We start from the raw sequence: 16,791 nt of genomic DNA on the forward strand, positions 1-16,791 counted from the left end.
GGGTACCCCCGCAATGGTGATGTTTGTGAAAGGAATGGATTGGATATTGCAGGGATGCTTTCTGGTGCTAGCGTAGGGTGGTGCCAACCTGGTGCATCATGTGGCAGCCAGGGTGTACAGCATTAAGTGAAGTAAATCTGGCCGTGGTGAGGCCATCCCTGGCATCCCAGGCAGCAATGTGGTCAGGTGCTGATGCCCTGTGTCCTGTGCAGCATCAGGTGATTGCGGAGTAGGTTGGTGTTGTTGTTGGTGACGTTGGTGTTGGGGCTGATCGTGGTGGGATTCTGAGGACCAAGGTGAGATTTTTTCAAGGTCACCAATACTGATGGAATAGATGGCAGCTGAAGTTGAGATGACAGAAGCGATCTGTCAATGGTGAGAGAGGTTGTTCCAATGAGGTGAGAGTGGATAGAGAGTTTACTCCTAAGGCTGAAAAGTGTATTCCAAATCCTGAAGGCTCCAGCGTCTAATATTGGAAAGTGAACAGTTGTGAAATGGTAGCTTTTATACTACTAGCTGTCACCTATTGAGAGGAATGGAGAGTCATTGAGAACCCGACCTACTTACCTGACATGATCCCCGAGTGCCGGGAACCTGGTGAAAAAGCTGGAAAAATGGTAAGTCGATGGTAAAGTGCTGTTTAAGTGCCTTTTAACAAGCTCTTAACAATGTCAATTGGCTCCCCCCCGCTGCTTGGTGTCGGGTCTGTAAAGCGCTGACAGACCTGGCACTTGGGAAACTGACATGGGGGTGGGTTGACAGCGGGGTGTCGATCCACTGTCAATCTTTTATATTTTGACAACATTTCTACCCCAATCCAGGAGGTGTGAAAGTCATAGATAATTCCTACAAGTTTGAACTGCTGCCCACATTTTGCAGATCCATCATCAGCCTAGGTGCTGGTGCAAGGCCATAGCTGGGCTGGGAGCTTATGCTAAGTAGTAAAATAAGCTGGCTCTGCTAAACTGGGTACAGCCACCTCAGTGCGCTGGCTTGGCCCAGGCAGCCAGCCATCCCAGGCACAGATTCTGTCCATCTCACATAATCCGGATTTTGAGACCAAACTGGACCCCTGGTTTTAGCCTTGAGTCTTTCAGAGTGAGTATTATAATATGCGCGTGTGTGCATGTCTGCATTTGTGTGCATGTTTTCTCAGCACAGGTGAAGATCCATTAAGAGGGTTATATTCTCTCTTTTACTCTACTGTATTACCTTTTTCCTGTAGGCGGGATACGTCGCATCATTATCTTGCTAAGTGTGGACAAAATTATATAATTGGGAAGTCACAGGTTCAGATATTTCACATTTCACTGGAAAAAAACAGTTGCTCATTTATTTTATGTCAAGACAACTCGGGTAAACTAAGTCAACAAGAAGAGCCTGCTCTCATTAGTAGTAATGAAATCATGAAGATAGTAGTCATGTGATTAGAGCACTGGGTTCAGTATGAAGCTCGTTCCCCTTGTAATGGGCAGGATTTTATTGACAAATGCTTATCCCTCCTGGACCCAATGCTGTCACATTATATCAAACAGTTTGGTTGCTCTGTCAGCTCCATTCAGATTTTCAACACCCTGACAAAAATCTTGTAGCAGTGTAGCTATGAACCCTGCAGGCACCCATACCATAGCTCAGTTCAACTAGTGTTCACTAAGCAGCTACCCTGACAATGACATGTACACAATATCCCCCGCAGCGCTGATCTGAGATTGCACAGTAATAGTGACGGCGATAAGAGAAACACAAAGACACCTAAGATTTCCTGAGAGAAATACAAAAGAGGGACCAACAAGTAAATGATTTTTATATTTTGAAATTGTCAAAAATGTATCTTAAAAGTGAGGATCACAAGATTAACAACATCTTCTACTTTGGGTGAGGGTCGCGCGTTGATTGTCTGAGAAAGACCAGAGGACACGGATTTAAGATGATTGACAAAAGAACCAGATGCAATATGAGGAACTATTTTTCAGAGTTGTGTGACCTGGAATGCACAGCCTGAAAGGGCGGTGGAAGCTTCAATTGTAACATTCAGAAGAGAATTGGATAAATATTTGGAAGGTGAAATTAAATTATAGGGTTATGGGGAAAGAGCAGGGAAGTAGGATTAATTGGATAGCACTACCAAAGTGCTGGCACAAGTACAATGTGCTGAATGATCTCCTTCTATGCTGTATCATAGATTTAAAGTAATTGGTAGAAGGTTCAGAGGGGATTTGAGGGGACATTTCTTCACCCAGAGGGTGGTGGGGGTCTGGAACTCACTGCCTGAAAGGGTGGTAGAGGCAGAAACCTTCACCACATTTAAAAAGTACACTTGAAGTGCCGTAACCTACAGGGCTACGGATCAAGAGCTGGAAAGTGGGATTAGGCTGGATAGCTCTTTGTTGGCCGGCACGGACATAATGGGCTGAAATGGCCTCCTTCCGTGCTGTAAATCTCTATGATTTGCTGACTCTATGATCATTCTGTGATTCTATGACCACTGATGATATGATTCTATGACCACGAACCTGTTTCGATAATATACAAAGTAGATTATTGACTTTCAGCTGTAGCAGTTATCATTATCTGAATGAATATTAGATTATACATGCTGACAGATGCTGTGATAGGCAATTAGCAAAATCAAAGAAAAATCTGCCTCGAAGCACTTCCAGACAGGGGTCGCATGATCTGTCTTTCACAGAATCATAGAATGGTTCAAGCACAGAAGGAGGCCATTCGGCCCGTCGAGCTCTCTGCAAGAGCGCTCCAGCCAGTCCCACTCCCGCGCCCTTTCCCCGTGGCCCTGCAATTTCTTTTCCCTTCAGCAACTTATCCAACTCCCTTTTGAAAGCCATGATTGAATCTGTCCTCACCACCCTTTCAGGCAGTGCTTTCCAGATCCTAACCACTCGCGGCGTAAAAAGGTTTTCCCACATATCGCCTTTGGTTCTTCCGCCAATCACCTTAAATCTGGTTCTCGACCCTTCCACCAATGGGAACAGTTTCTCTCGATCTGCGCTGTCCAGACCCCTCAGGTTTTGAACACCTCTATCAAATCTCCTCTCATCCTTCTCTGCTCTAAGGAGAACAACCTCAGCTTCTCCAGTCTATCCATGTAACTGAAAACCTGCCAAAATAATTCAACAGTGTTGTCTGAAGCCATGTATTACCATTGAGCCAAGACTGACAATTACATTCGGTGCAAAACCGGGTAATAACAACAATGACCTCTTTTGAATGTAAATATGTTACAGACAGATTATTCTCTGAGGACATCATGCAGTGAAACAACCACTTGTATTTATATCGAACTCCTGATGCAGAAGATTGTGTCAGCATGGCTCGATCGAAGAGCAGTCCATAGTCACACTCCCCCGCTCTTTCCTCACATCCCTGCAATTGTTTCTCCTTCAAGCATTTATTCAATTCCCTTTTGAAGGCTACTATTAGAATCTGTAACCATCATCCTATCAAGCAGTGCATTCCAAATCCTAACCACTCGCTGCATCAAAAGGTTTTCCCTCGTGTCACCTCTGGTTCTTTTGTCAATCATCTTAAATCTGTGCCCTCTGGTTATCAACCCTTCAGCCATTGGAATTTCCCTTTATTTATTCTATCTACACCCTTCATGATTTTAAACCCCTCGATCAAATCTCCTCTCAACCTTCTCTGCTCCAAGGAGAACAACCCCAGCTTCTCCAGTCTATCCATGTCACTGTAGTCCCACATCCCCGGAACCATTCTTGTAAATCTTTTCTGCACCCTCTTGAAGGCCTTCACATCCTTCCTAAAGTGCGGTGCCCAAAATTGGACACAATACTCCAGTTCAGGCCGAACCAGTGTTTTATGAAGGTTCATCATAACTTCCTTGCTTTTGTACTCTATGCCTCTATTTATGAAGCCCAGGATCCCGTACGCTTTTTTAAACCGCTTTCTCAACCTGCCCTGCCACTTTCAACGATTTGTGCACATATACCCCCAGGTCTCTCTGTTCCTGCACCCCCTTTAGAACTGTACCCTTTAGGTTATAATGCCTTTTCTCATTCTTTCTTCCAAAATCTATCACTTCACCCTTTTCTGCATTAAATTTCATCTGCCACATATCCGCCCATTCCACCAGCCTGACTATGTCTTCTTGAAGTCTATCACTACCCTCCTCACTGTTCATTATACATGTACAGGTTGAACCTCTCTTATCCGGGACCCCCTTATCCGGCACCACCCTTCGTCCGGCACCATTCCCGGCCGGGGGTCGGGTCTGTGTGTGAAAGCAGCGGGAGCTGCTGCAGCATCGAATGCGGGATAGCCGGTGATCCGGAGAATCCGTGCCGGCCTCCTCCTCTCCTTCACCGACTCCCCCGACACTCACACCCACAGCCCCCAAGAGAGAGAGAGAGAGAGAGAGACAGCCCAACACTCACACAGACAACTGCAGCCATCGAGCTGCATGGCGCCTGCCATTTTGCAGCATTCCGGCATCGGCAGACCCGACCTGGGTGGAAGCAGCCAGGTCTCTTGGTGCGAGGTCGAGCCCAGTGGTGGTGTCGGGGCCCAGAAGAGGTCAGCGAGCAGAGGGAGGTGAGGGGTCGGCGAGCAGTGGGAGGTCGGAGAGCAGCGGGAGGTGAGGAGGTCGGCCTGAGGACTCAGCATGGGTGTTATTGGTGCCCCAGGTCAGCAGTACCCGGTAAGTCTGGGGAGGTTCGGCGTGACGTCCCGTTGTCCGGCAAAATCCTTTATCCGGTACAGGCCAGGCCACGAGGGTGCAGGATAAGGGAGGTTCAACCTGTAGTCCCAAGCTTTGTGTTATCTGCAAATTTTGAAATTGTGCCCTGTACACTCAAGGCCAAGTCATTAGTATAAATATATATACATCAAGAAAAGCAGTGGTCCCAGTACCAACCCTGGGTAACATCAATGTGTAACTTCCTCCAGTCCGATAAATAACCGTTTACCACTGCTCTCTGTTTCATGTTACTTCACCAATTTTGTATCTATGTTGCCCCTTTTATTCCATTGGCTTCAATTTAGCTTTAATAGGCTGGCAAGATCAGACCCTCCCTGGGTTGGCATCAAAGAAAGCACCTTAGTCAAAGATTGTGGGACTAGATCCTTTATGGAATAATTATAAGAATCATTAACTTTTATCTATTGGTTTAAACTGCTGAGAAAAAAAATCATCAAAAATATGAAAGTGTTGAGAGAATAGATAATGTAGATACAAAAAATTATTTAACCTGCACTGTGAGCACAGGACTAGAGTACATGAATACAGGCTATCAAACCTCAAAGAAGAGTTGAAAAAAGAAAGTAATTTTTTCCCCCAAGGGAGCAATGGTTATATGGATTCATCATCATAGGCGGTCCCTCGAACAAGGATGACTTGCTTCCACGAGAGTTCACAGATGTTTCAATAAAGGACCCGATATTCCAGTCCTGAACTCCAATTGAGGGGGTGGAAGATGCCTGTGCGTGAATTTTTTTAACGTGTGGTGACCATTGCACATCAGCCACCTCACGGGCTTGACAGAGCTAGGTCTTGGTCCAGTGGCAAGGATTAACCAGGACAAATGGAGACCTGCTCTGCTGCATGGACCCAGTGCGCACACATATCGCAGTGTGGGCTGGCCCGTGCTGCCCCTGGGCCCTCGCCTCTTCTGGGCCCCGCACCCTCATTCGACGCACTTCCGCCACGATGTTCCAGGGCCCGGCACCCAGTTAAAGCACTTACGGGGAACAATTCAGTATTGCCCCATTTAGGGGCGGTAACAGTCAGCAGGCGTGAGACTTCGTGCCAGGAGCTGAAGTTTCGAACCTCTCCAGAAATTCGGGTTGCCGCCCTGGGAAGGAAGTGGAGCGCTTCAAGCACTCCACTTCAGTCCTGGAGCACTAACAGGGCGGACACATCAGCAGCGCTGATCGCTGGGCCGTGCAGCACTGCCGTGTTCGAGGGGCCCCTCCCTCACTTAAAGGGAAAGGCCCACGCTGCCGACTCTGATAAAGAAAAAGGGTCGGACCTGGACCACTGGGGAATGAGGGTGCAGTGCGATCAGCCCAGTGCTCAGGCAGAGTGCCGGGCTGAGCGATCGCAGCCGGGACCCTGGATCAGGAGAGGGAAGGTTTTTTAAAAAATTTTGACTCGGCCACCTCGCCTTTGATTTTCATCCCGGTAGCGGCCGGCTGTGTGAGACACGCTTCCTGCAGCTGCAGTCGCCAGTGCTTTCGCCCGGCGCTGCAGCAGGGGGCGAAAGTCAATTTTGGGGCCTGGGCGCTATCGGGGCGATGCACTCAGCGATGACGTCACGCACTCCGGGTGCAGGAGAGTGGACGCAAAGCCGTAGCACCACCGCTAAACTCTTGCCCAATATGGCGAGAGTTGTTAACGGGAGGTGCAAATGAGTTGAATTTCGAGCCCGACAGAGGCAAAATTGCCCCTTTTTATAGCCCCGTTAGCGCCGCCGGATGGCGATAATGAGGAGCAAGGTCGCTTTCACCCAGGGAGGAGGACGCTTGTCATCATCTAGATACAGGGCAGCAAAGATTGCACTCCTGATCGTCGGAGCGATAAGGTCCACTTACTGGAGTGGCAGGTGATATATAGTCTAAAAACCCCACTGCAGGACTCCCCGTTAATCAGCGCCCAGGGAGCAGATGTCCGCCAGCTTCGTGACCCACGGGGCAATTTCCTCCACAGGGCGTTAAGGTGTCGGTGCGGGGCAGTGAGGAGTCACCGCGCACCGGGGCTCTAAAAGTGGGGTGCTGCACTGTCAACAACACCCCCCCAAACCTCCGGGCAATTTCATCCAGGCATCTGGGCTGGGCGATAAAGATCCTGGCCCCGGTAGCTTACCACCCCCAATCGGGGCGCGGGGCAATTTCTCCCCCTATATGTTCTGTTAAATACCACCTTTAAAGTGAACGAACTGGCTGAATATCTGGTTAGGCATGGGACTGAAGTTTATAATGATAACTACTCTCATGTTTTGGGGTTTTGACAGTAGATATTTTCATGGGTGCAGCATCATCAGCCACTCCTGTAAGTGGATTTTATAGCTCCTATGATCTGGAGTGCAATCTTTGCTGCCCAGTATTTAGATGAATGACAGCGAGGCCTAGGGGTTAAATCACAGAAATCCTTACTCTGTACACAGGTTACTGGAATGCATCAAATTCCAACCTGTGGATTTTCCTCTCTCTCAGAAAATAAACAAAATATATACTCCTAGCAAAGTGAGATGCAGGCTTTGGACAAATAAGTGGTAATGGTTACATAAAGCAGATGAATGACTGTCAGTGCTTCGATGCTGGGGATGTTGGCCTTGTCGAGGACGCCAACGTTGGTGCGTCTGTCCTCCCAGGGGATTTGCAGGATCTTGCGACGACATCATTGGTGGTATTTCTCCAGCGACTTGAGGTGTCTACTGTACATGGCCCATGTCTCTGAGCCATACAGAAGGGCGGGTATTACTACAGCCCTGTAGACCATGAACTTGGTGGCAGATTTGCGGGCCTGGTCTTTGAACATTCTTTTCCTCAGGCGGCCAAAGGCTGCACTGGCGCACTGGAGACGGTGTTGAATCTCATCGTCAATGCTTGCTCTTGTTGATAAGAAGCTCCAGAGGTATGGGAAATGGCCACATTGTTCGCATACCTGACATGAGACTCCCAAAGCAAGCGCTCTACTCGGACTCCTTCACGACAAGCAAGCCCCAGGTGGGCAGAGGAAATGTTACAAGGACACCCTCAAAGCCTCCTTGATGAAGTACAACATCCCCACCGACACCTGGGAGTCCCTGGCCAAAGACCGCCCTAAGTGGAGGAAGTGCATCCGGGAGGGTGCTGAGCACCTCGAGTCTCGTCGTCGAAAGCACGCAGAAATCAAGCGCAGGCAGTGGAAAGAGCGTGCGGCAAATCTGTCCCACCCACCCTTTTCTTCAACGACTGTCTGTCCCACCTGTGACAGGGACTGTGGTTCTCGTATTGGACTGTTCAGTCACCTAAGAGCTCATTTTTAGAGTGGAAGCAAGTCTTCCTCGATTCCGAGGGACTGCCTATGATGATGATGAATGACAGTAACCAGTATAACACAACATATAGAATTTCTATACACCTGTAAAACGACAAAGAAGCCACATATTTCCTTTATAATCATGGATCTTTTAAAAAAAATGGTTTCTTGCCGTAACTGCATTTCCCGGCTTGGTTGGAACTATTTCTTAAAACACAAACATGCTCTCTGACTGTTGACCATGAGGTTCATCAATGATGGCTCACTGAAACTGTGGCCTATGTAATTCTGTAGCTGGAAGACTCTGAGGACGTGCTGTCAATCACAGAAGGCTCTGGCCAACCAACGTGCCCGGTCCACTTATCAAAAGGTCACAGAAACAGCTGGCAATCAATGCCAGTGCCCCAGGCTGGCATAACCTTTGACCTGTGACCAGATGACTTGTCAACACCCTCTCTGAGAGTGGAATAACAACAAATGACTGTATTTCTTATAAATACATTAGAACAAGAGCCATTCATCAATAATGAAGGAAGGTTATCCTTGGCAACGGCAAAGATGCCTGTCATTGAATGCAAATGTCCCAGCCAATTGCCATCTGGCATTTATATTATCCTCAGTCTTATCAATTTGGACTGACGAAGAACAGTATAGTCAACTGATCTGAAACTGAACAGATGTTTTATCTTATTCTTGTGCCATTCTGCTTTAACCCTTAAGTGCTGATTCCAGCGATCCAAACTATAAGTTAACAAAAGATAAAACAAGATGGGAGGAAAAGCAATGTGTGAGGAGGACACAAAAAATCTTCAAAAGGACATAGACAGGCTAATTGAGTGGGCAAAAATTTGGCAGATGGAGTATAATGTTGGAAAGTGCAAGGTCATACACTCTGGCAGAAAAAAAATCAAAGAGCAAGTTATTATTTAAATGGAGAAAGATTGCAAAGTGCCGCAGTACAGCGGGACCTGAGGGTACTTGTGCATGAAACACAAAAGGATAGTATGCAGGTACAGCAAGTGATCAGGAAGACCAATGGTATCTTGGCCTTTATTGCAATGGGGATGGAGTATAAAAGCGGGGAAGTCTTGTTACAGCTGTACAGGGTATTGGTGAGGCCACACTTGGAATACTGCGTGCAGTTTTGGTTTCCATATTTACGAACGGATATACTTGCTTTGGAGGCAGTTTAGAGAAGGTTCACTACGGAGATTGATTACGGAGATCAGGGGGTTGATTTATGAGGAAAGGTTGAGTAGGTTGGGCCTCTACTCATTGGAATTCAGAAGAATGAGAGGTGATCTTATCGAAACGTTTAAGATTATGAGGGGGCTTGACAAGGTGGATGCAGGGAGGATGTTTCCTATGATGGGGGAGACTAGAACTAGGGGGCATGATCTTAGAATAAGGGGCCGCCCATTAAAAACTGAGATGAGGAGAAATTTCTTCTCTCAGAGGGTTGTAAATCTGTGGAATTCACTGCCTCAGAGAGCTATGGAAGCTGGGACATTGAATAAATTTAAGACAGAAATAGACAGTTTCTTAAACGATAAGGGGATAAGGGGTTATGGGGAGCGGGCAGGGAAGTGGAGCTGAGTCCATGATCAGATCAGCCATGATCTTATTGAATGATGGAGCAGGCTCGAGGGGCCGTATGGCCTACTCCTGCTCCTATTTCTTATGTTCTTATGTTCTTATAATGGGCCTGAATTTGCGCGCCCCACGGGTTCCGGGTTTAAGCAAGCACTGCGCATGCACAAGAATCCTCTTAACAGATTGCATGCTTCCAAAGGGAAAGGGGCTCCGTGGGTGAAGAGTTAAGCTATTTGCACAACTCCTGCCCAGCAAATATTCTTCAAATTTTTACGACTGATAAAAGCAGGTGTAAGGCCTGCTTTTGTCAGCGTAAGGCTTTTAAAGCACAGAATAATACAATTTTTTTCAATAATTTAAGCATTTCAAATCCTATTAAATAAGGTAAGTTTATTTTTGGATCCATTAAAATATGTAAATTTATTTTTCAAAAAATTAAATTTTTGTTTTAAATGGTGAATTAAATTCCATTTTGATTCATTTTAAATATGTGATGTTTTAAAAAAATGTTCCTTAAGTGCTTGTGTGTTTTGGCAGGTATGCCCATTCATAATTATGGTAATTGGAATCACCATTAAGTATGAATGGGGATGCCCCTACTCTGATAGGTTGGGCTGGCCCACGTTATCCCAGTGATGTATACGAAGCGCTTACGCTGCAGGGACATGTGGCCCGCTACGCAGGCCTTCGCATCGAGTTCCAGGATCAGAAGTCTCCGAAACTCCGGGAGCAACAGGTACTTTCGTAGAAGCCTCCGACCCCAAATTCTGGGCCAATGTTCCTGAACTGTCGAGACTTATAAATGTCATGTCTAGTAAACTAGTCAAGGAAAAATAATATAGATGTATCGCTTTGCATTTGCTTCATCCATATTTCAACTTACTTATTCAATGCAAGTGTAACCAAATAAAGGACAGCTTAGTTATTTTTCTGACCTAGAAGTCAAAAACTTCTAACAAAATCACTATTGAAATTATGGATTAGGGCAGTGGGCGGGCACTGCCTCTTCAAATTACTCATAACTGTAACACTCGCTACTGCGGTGAAGGTTCACCAGACTGATTCCCAGAATGGCAGGACTGACATATGAGGAGAGACTGGATTGACTGGGCCTGTATTCACTGGAGTTTAGAAGAATGAGAGAGGATCTCATAGAAACATATAAAATTCTGACAGGACTGGACAGGTTAGATGCAGGAAGAATGTTCCCCATGTTGGGGAAGTCCAGAACCAGGAGACATAGTCTAAAGATAAGGGGTAAGCCATTTAGGACTGAGATGAGGAGAAACTTCTTCACTCAGAGAGTTGTTAACCTGTGGAATTCTCTACTGCAGAGAGTTGTTGATGCCAGTTTGTTGGATATATTCAAGAGGGAGTTAGATATGGCCCTTATGGCTAAAGGGATCAAGGGGTATGGAGAGAAAGCAGGAAAGGGGTACTGAGGTGAATGATCAGCCATGATCTTATTGAATGGTAATGAGGCTCGAAGGGCCGAATGGCCTACTCCTGCACCTATTTTCTATGTTTCTATGTTTCACCATTGCACTTTAAACAAAGTTTTGGCACAGTTACAAATGAACTTGCAGGTATTTTTTGACAATAGTTTTTGAGAATTACAGTACTACAGTGGTAGAATTGGAAATATTGCGATAATGGTGGAAAAAATAGTGCCGCTAAACATTTAAGTAAAAATAAGTGAAATATAAAATTATTGCTTTACATCATCTCTGGCAGTCACTTTTCTCTCAGTTCTACAATTCTGTTTTAATAGGAGGGAATAATTCTTACCAGCTTCACCCCAGACCGGCAAGTAGTCATCCTGCTGAATGTCCAACATAATCTCGAGGCCATTACCTGTCCCACCCTGCACGGTGGTCAGTAAAGGCTTGTCATCACTTCCTGAGTTAAACATGTAGCACTTCCCATATCTGGTAAAAACCTAAGGGAAAGACGAAAAGACATATATAAATAATACAGGCTATGCATAAGATAGCTCTCCAATATTTGATATTTATATTGCTCTCAGTACAGTCATAAGAACATAAGAAATAGGAACAGGAGTAGGCCATAAGGCCTCTCGAGCCCGTTCCGCCATTTAATACCATCATGGCTGATCCGATCATGGACTCAGCTCCACTTCCCCACCCGCTCCCCATTATTCCCTTAGCGATTAAGAAACTGTCTATCTCTGTCTTAAATTTATTCAATGACCCAGCTTCTACAAATCCCTGAGGCAGCGAATTCCACAGATTTACAACCCTCTGAGAGAAGAAATTCCTCCTCATCTCAGTTTTAAATGGGCGGCCCCTTATTCTAAGATTATGCCCTCTAGTTCTAGTCTCCCCTATCAGTGGAAACATCCTCTCTGTAATCAATTTGTACTGATGAAGAACACTATAATCAACTCATTTGAAGGGATGTTTTCTTTTCCTTCTACAATATTTGACAAGAACTGAGGTGATTATACTCTAATCTGCTCTGCCTAATATATATAAAGAACTTTCATTAATATTACATAGGATATATGGTACAGAAACAGGCCATTCGGCCCAACCAATCCATGCCGGCATTTATGCTCCACTCGAGCCTCCTCTCGTCTTTCCTCATCTAAATCTATCAGCAGAACCCTCTATTCCCTTCTCCTTCATATGATTGTCCAGCCTCCCCTTAAATGCATCGATACAATTCGCCTCAATCACTCCCTGTGGTCGCAAGTTTCACATTCTCACCACTCTCTGGGTAAAAAAGTTTCTTCTGAATTCCCTATTGGATTTCTTGGTGACTATCTATAGGACCTTTAACGTGGTAAAACATCTCAAGGTGCTTCACAGGTGCATAATCAGACACACGGACCCAAAGAAGGAGACCTTTGGACAGGCAACCAAAAGCTTGCTCAAAGAGGTAGGTGGAGAGACGGAGAGGTGTAGGGAAGGAATTCTAGTGCTTAGGGCCTAGGCAGCTGAAAACACAGCCACTAGCAGTGGGGGGTGAAGGAATTCGGGAATGCAGATGGTACAGTATTGGAGGAACACAAGAGCTCATGGAGGGTTGTAGGGCTGGAGGAGGTTCCAGAGAAATGGATATAGTAATTTGTGCCATTCTCAAAGATCAAGGGTTTGTACACTTTTGCGCACTTGGATAAAGGTCTATCAAATTTGTCAATACAGTACTGCATAATCATACCTCACTTATAATCCATTGCTCCTATTCACCTGCGCTTTACAAATAATAACTCATTACTGCTGTTCACTTAAAAAATTCAAGTTGGCAAGATGATAATGATTCAGCATACAATACATATTTTACATAAATACTATCATTCAGAAATTAACTTCTACAAAAGGCCACCCAAGTTCCTGACTTGCTCAACATAAGTGCGAGGAAAAGGTCCTCATCTTTCAATTATGGATGCAGCTATTTGCACTCGTAAAAAGCTCTGATTGTCTCTGATAGGCTCACATGATCACATGACCTGATTGATGATTGGTCCCCTTGGAGCATAAGCCACACCCAGAAGTTTCTCTGCAATGTGTAATTAGAATCGCCCAGCCCAAGTTCTGAGTGACTTTGCAAAGTGTAATTCGAGCCATTCTGACTTCAGACCCCAGACAGGATAGAGCTCTCCCATCCCAGAACAATTTACTGACTCCCCCAGCCCAAGTTCATGCCCCCCAGCCTAAGTTCATGCCCCCCAGCCTACGTTCCTTACCCACACCCCCTGCCCAAGTTCCTGACTCCTCTCAATCCAAGTTCATGCCCCTCCAGCCGGTTTCTTCTCTTATCTTATTAAGTTCCTTACCCTGCCCCCCCCCCCAGCCCAAGTTCCTGACTCCCCCCAGTCCAAGTTCATGACCCCACCCCAGCCGAAGTTCCTTACCACACCCAGCCCAAGATCCTGATCTTACCCTCCTCCCTGCCCCGCTGCGCAATAGATGGGGCATTGCGTGTGGGTCACAGATTGTTAACAGGTTTATTGGGCATGAAGTGAATAGTGACAGTGTTGTGACTTCCAGATTTCATCCACTCCAACAATGTCCCTTGTCACACAAGCACCGAGCTGTCCGAGAAATTGAGTGTGGGTATAAAGGGGGTTAGAAGAACGTGATCCGCCTTCTCCGAGTTCCCTCTCTCCTCTCCGATTCCCCTCATGCTTCCCCTCTCTCCCCCAGTCTCTGTATCTCTCCCTCCCCAGTCTCTCCCTCCCCATTCCCCATAGCCGGTGCAGGCTAGAAGGGCTGAATGGCCTACTCCTGCACCTATTTTCTAATGTTTCCCCCCCAGCCTCTCTCTCCCTCTTCCCCCACAGTCCCTCTCTCTCCCCCCCCAGTCTCTCACTCTCAGCTCAGTCTCTCACTCTCCCTCCCCAGTTTCTCTCTCTCCCTCTCCAGTCTGTCTCTCTTCCTCCCCAGTCTCTCTCTCGTCTTCCCCAGTCTCTCCCCATTCTCTCTCTCTCCCCCTTCCCAGTCTCTCTCTCTCTCTCTCTCTCTCTCTCTCCCTCCCTCCCCAGTCTCTCTCTCTCTCCCTCCCAGTCTCTCTGTCTCTCCCCCTCCCCAGTCTGTCTCTCTCCCTTCCCAGTCTCTCTCTCCCCCTCCCCAATCTCTCTCTCTCTCTCTCCCTCCCCAGTCTCTCTCTCGCCCTTCCTTAGTCTTTCTCTCTCTCTCCCTCCTCCATCTCTTTCTCTCTCTCCAACAGAAGGCCACGAAAATGTTCCAAATAATCCAAAAGCTAGAAGCAGCTCCAGTTGTATGGCCCGACTTCTGACTTGCCCGTATGTCGAACTGCGCATGCACGACCGAATTGAGGGCCCATGCTCAAAAGGGGGGCGGAGTCCAATGCGCGCATGCACAGAATGACACAAAAAAACTAGTGCAAATAGTCACTCTGTTCAATTGTAGCCTCAACTTGAGTTCAACAACTTTAGATCATAACCACTGCTGACGTTTTCACAGACAGCAGGTGCTGGTAATGGTTCTGCTATTGCCATTTACACCTCCTCTAGACACATCTTTTGTTTGTTTACTTGTCCCATTACCGCCCTCTTTTGTCATTTAATCACTCCTGCCCTCCGCCCTATCTGACCTTACCCTTTGTTCTTTCCTTTCTCCCATTAACCCTATCTCTGTCTCTGGACTTGCTTAGACACTGAAATCCCAAACTTCCTTCGCTTCTGATGGAAGGTCATCGACCTGAAACGTTGGGGCCGAAATTCAGTGCAGCCAGAAAGCTGGTGGTGTTAAGGCATTTTTCCTCGATTAGTGAAGCAAAGTTTGCGCCGACCATTGGATCCAAATTCAGCTGTTTGACTACAAAAATGTGTTCCAGTCTTATTAGCCCTTCAAACCTGAAAGTTTGCATTCTTAATTGGGGCGTTATTCCCACGGGAAATTCACCCTTAGAGTGATGTGGCAGCTGCCATTACAGCACAAGCGCGAGGAAACGAGCGTATTGGTGCTGCTTTGGAGAGGATGGCCTCAGCTCTGCAAGAGTCGACGGAGCATCTAAGTGCTGTTGTAGCTGGTGGCTTTCAGACTGTGGTTGTTCACATGCAGTCTCAGCTGGATGCCCCCAGAGACCTCAGTGTTGCTGGGTCCACCACGGGCCACGGGGGACCTTCCGGTGTGGTGCCGCAGCACCGACCTGAGCTCCCTCGGATTGGTGGTGGTGGTATTGTGCCGCCCCCGGTGAGTGACTCAGGCTCCTCGGGCCAGGATACGGATGATTCACTCTCTCCGGCTCGCGGCATTCCTGGCCCCAGACCTGTCACTCCGCCAGTGCCTCCACGCATGGCCTCGCCCCGAGCAAAGTCAGACTCAACCCTCCCAGTCTCCAGCCGGCCCTTCCAGGCCCAAAGCTGCTCGAGGGCGTCCTAGAAGGACATCTGCAGCTTCCACACAGGGACCACAGCAGCCTTCCCAGATCCATGAGGCAGCCACAGGGGAGACACTGAGACGAAGTCACAGGTTAGGCACGTGTAAGATCATCATAGGCAGTCCCTTGAAGTCGAGGTTGACTTGCTTCCCAGGTCTCAGGTGGCAGAACAGTCTAATATGGGAATTACAGTCTCTGTCACAGGTGGGGCAGTCAGTGGTTGAAGGAAAGGGTGGGTGGGGAGCCTGGTTTGCCGCACGCTCCTTCCGCTGTCTGCGTTTATTTTCTGCATGCTCTCGGTGACAAGACCCGAGGAGCTCAGCGCCCTCCCGGATGCTTTTCCTCCATTTTAGGCGGTCTTGGGCCAGGGACTCCCAGGTGCCAGTGGGGATGTTGCATCTTATCAAGGAGGCTTTGAGGGTAGCCTTGAAGCATTTCCTCTGCCCACCTGGGACTTGCTTGCCATGTCGAGGATCCGAGAAGAGCGCTTGATTTGGGAGTCTCGTGTCAGGCATGCGGACAATGTGGCCCGCCCAAGGGAGCTGATTGAGCGTGGTCAGTGCTTCGATGCTGGGGATGTTGGCCTGAGTGAGAACACTGACGTTGGTGTGTCTGTCCTCCCAATGGATTTGCAGCATCTTGCGGAGGAAGCGTTGGTGGTATTTCTCCAGTGCTTTGAGGTGTCTGTTGGAAATAGTCCACCTGTGAGCCATATAGGAGGGCGGGAATCACTACTGCCCTGTAGACCATAAGCTTGGTGCCAGATTTGAGGTCCTGGTCTTCAAACACTCTCTTCCTCAAGCGACCGAAGACTGCACTGGCACACTGGAGGCAGTGTTGGACATCGTCATCGATGTCTGCCCTTGCTGACAGTAGGCTCCCGAGGTATAGAAAATGGTCCACATTGTCCAAGGCCTCACCGTGGATTTTGATAACCGGGGGGGCATTGCTGTGTGGCGGGGTCAGGTTGGCGGAGGACCTTTGTCTTACGGATGTTTAGTGTAAGGCCCATGCTTTTCTACACCTAGGTGAAGGTGTTGACGATGGTTTGGAGTTTGGCCTCCAAGTATGCACAGATGCAAGCATCGTCTGCGTACTGTAGTTCGATGATGGAGGATGGGACGGCCTTGGATCTAGCCTGGAGGCAGCGGCGGTTGAACAGATTCCCATTTGTTACCGGGCGGACTGCTGAGCTGGGCGACGTTTCCAGTCTGAGCCCCTGGATTGAGATTTCAGTTTTCTTTCTGTGAATCTCGGGATCTCTATTTCTCTCTCTTTCTCTCTCTAGTTTTTTTTCCCCTTTTCTCTTTCTTTATTCCTATTTCTCTATTTCTCTC

General features: G+C 47.4%; 1 protein-coding gene across 1 annotated transcript in view; it reads right to left on the bottom strand.

The window, feature by feature from the left end:
• asic2 (acid-sensing (proton-gated) ion channel 2) overlaps positions 1-16,791 on the bottom strand; it is a 515,434-nt gene that overhangs the window by 190,154 nt on the left and 308,489 nt on the right. Inside the window, exon 3 of the mRNA XM_070864453.1 lies at positions 11,375-11,525. Coding sequence (XP_070720554.1) covers positions 11,375-11,525 — 151 coding nt within the window. The remainder of the gene's footprint in view (positions 1-11,374; positions 11,526-16,791) is intronic.

Source organism: Pristiophorus japonicus, chromosome 21, assembly GCF_044704955.1.
Source record: "Pristiophorus japonicus isolate sPriJap1 chromosome 21, sPriJap1.hap1, whole genome shotgun sequence".
In the NCBI taxonomy this organism is placed as follows: Eukaryota; Metazoa; Chordata; class Chondrichthyes; family Pristiophoridae; genus Pristiophorus; species Pristiophorus japonicus.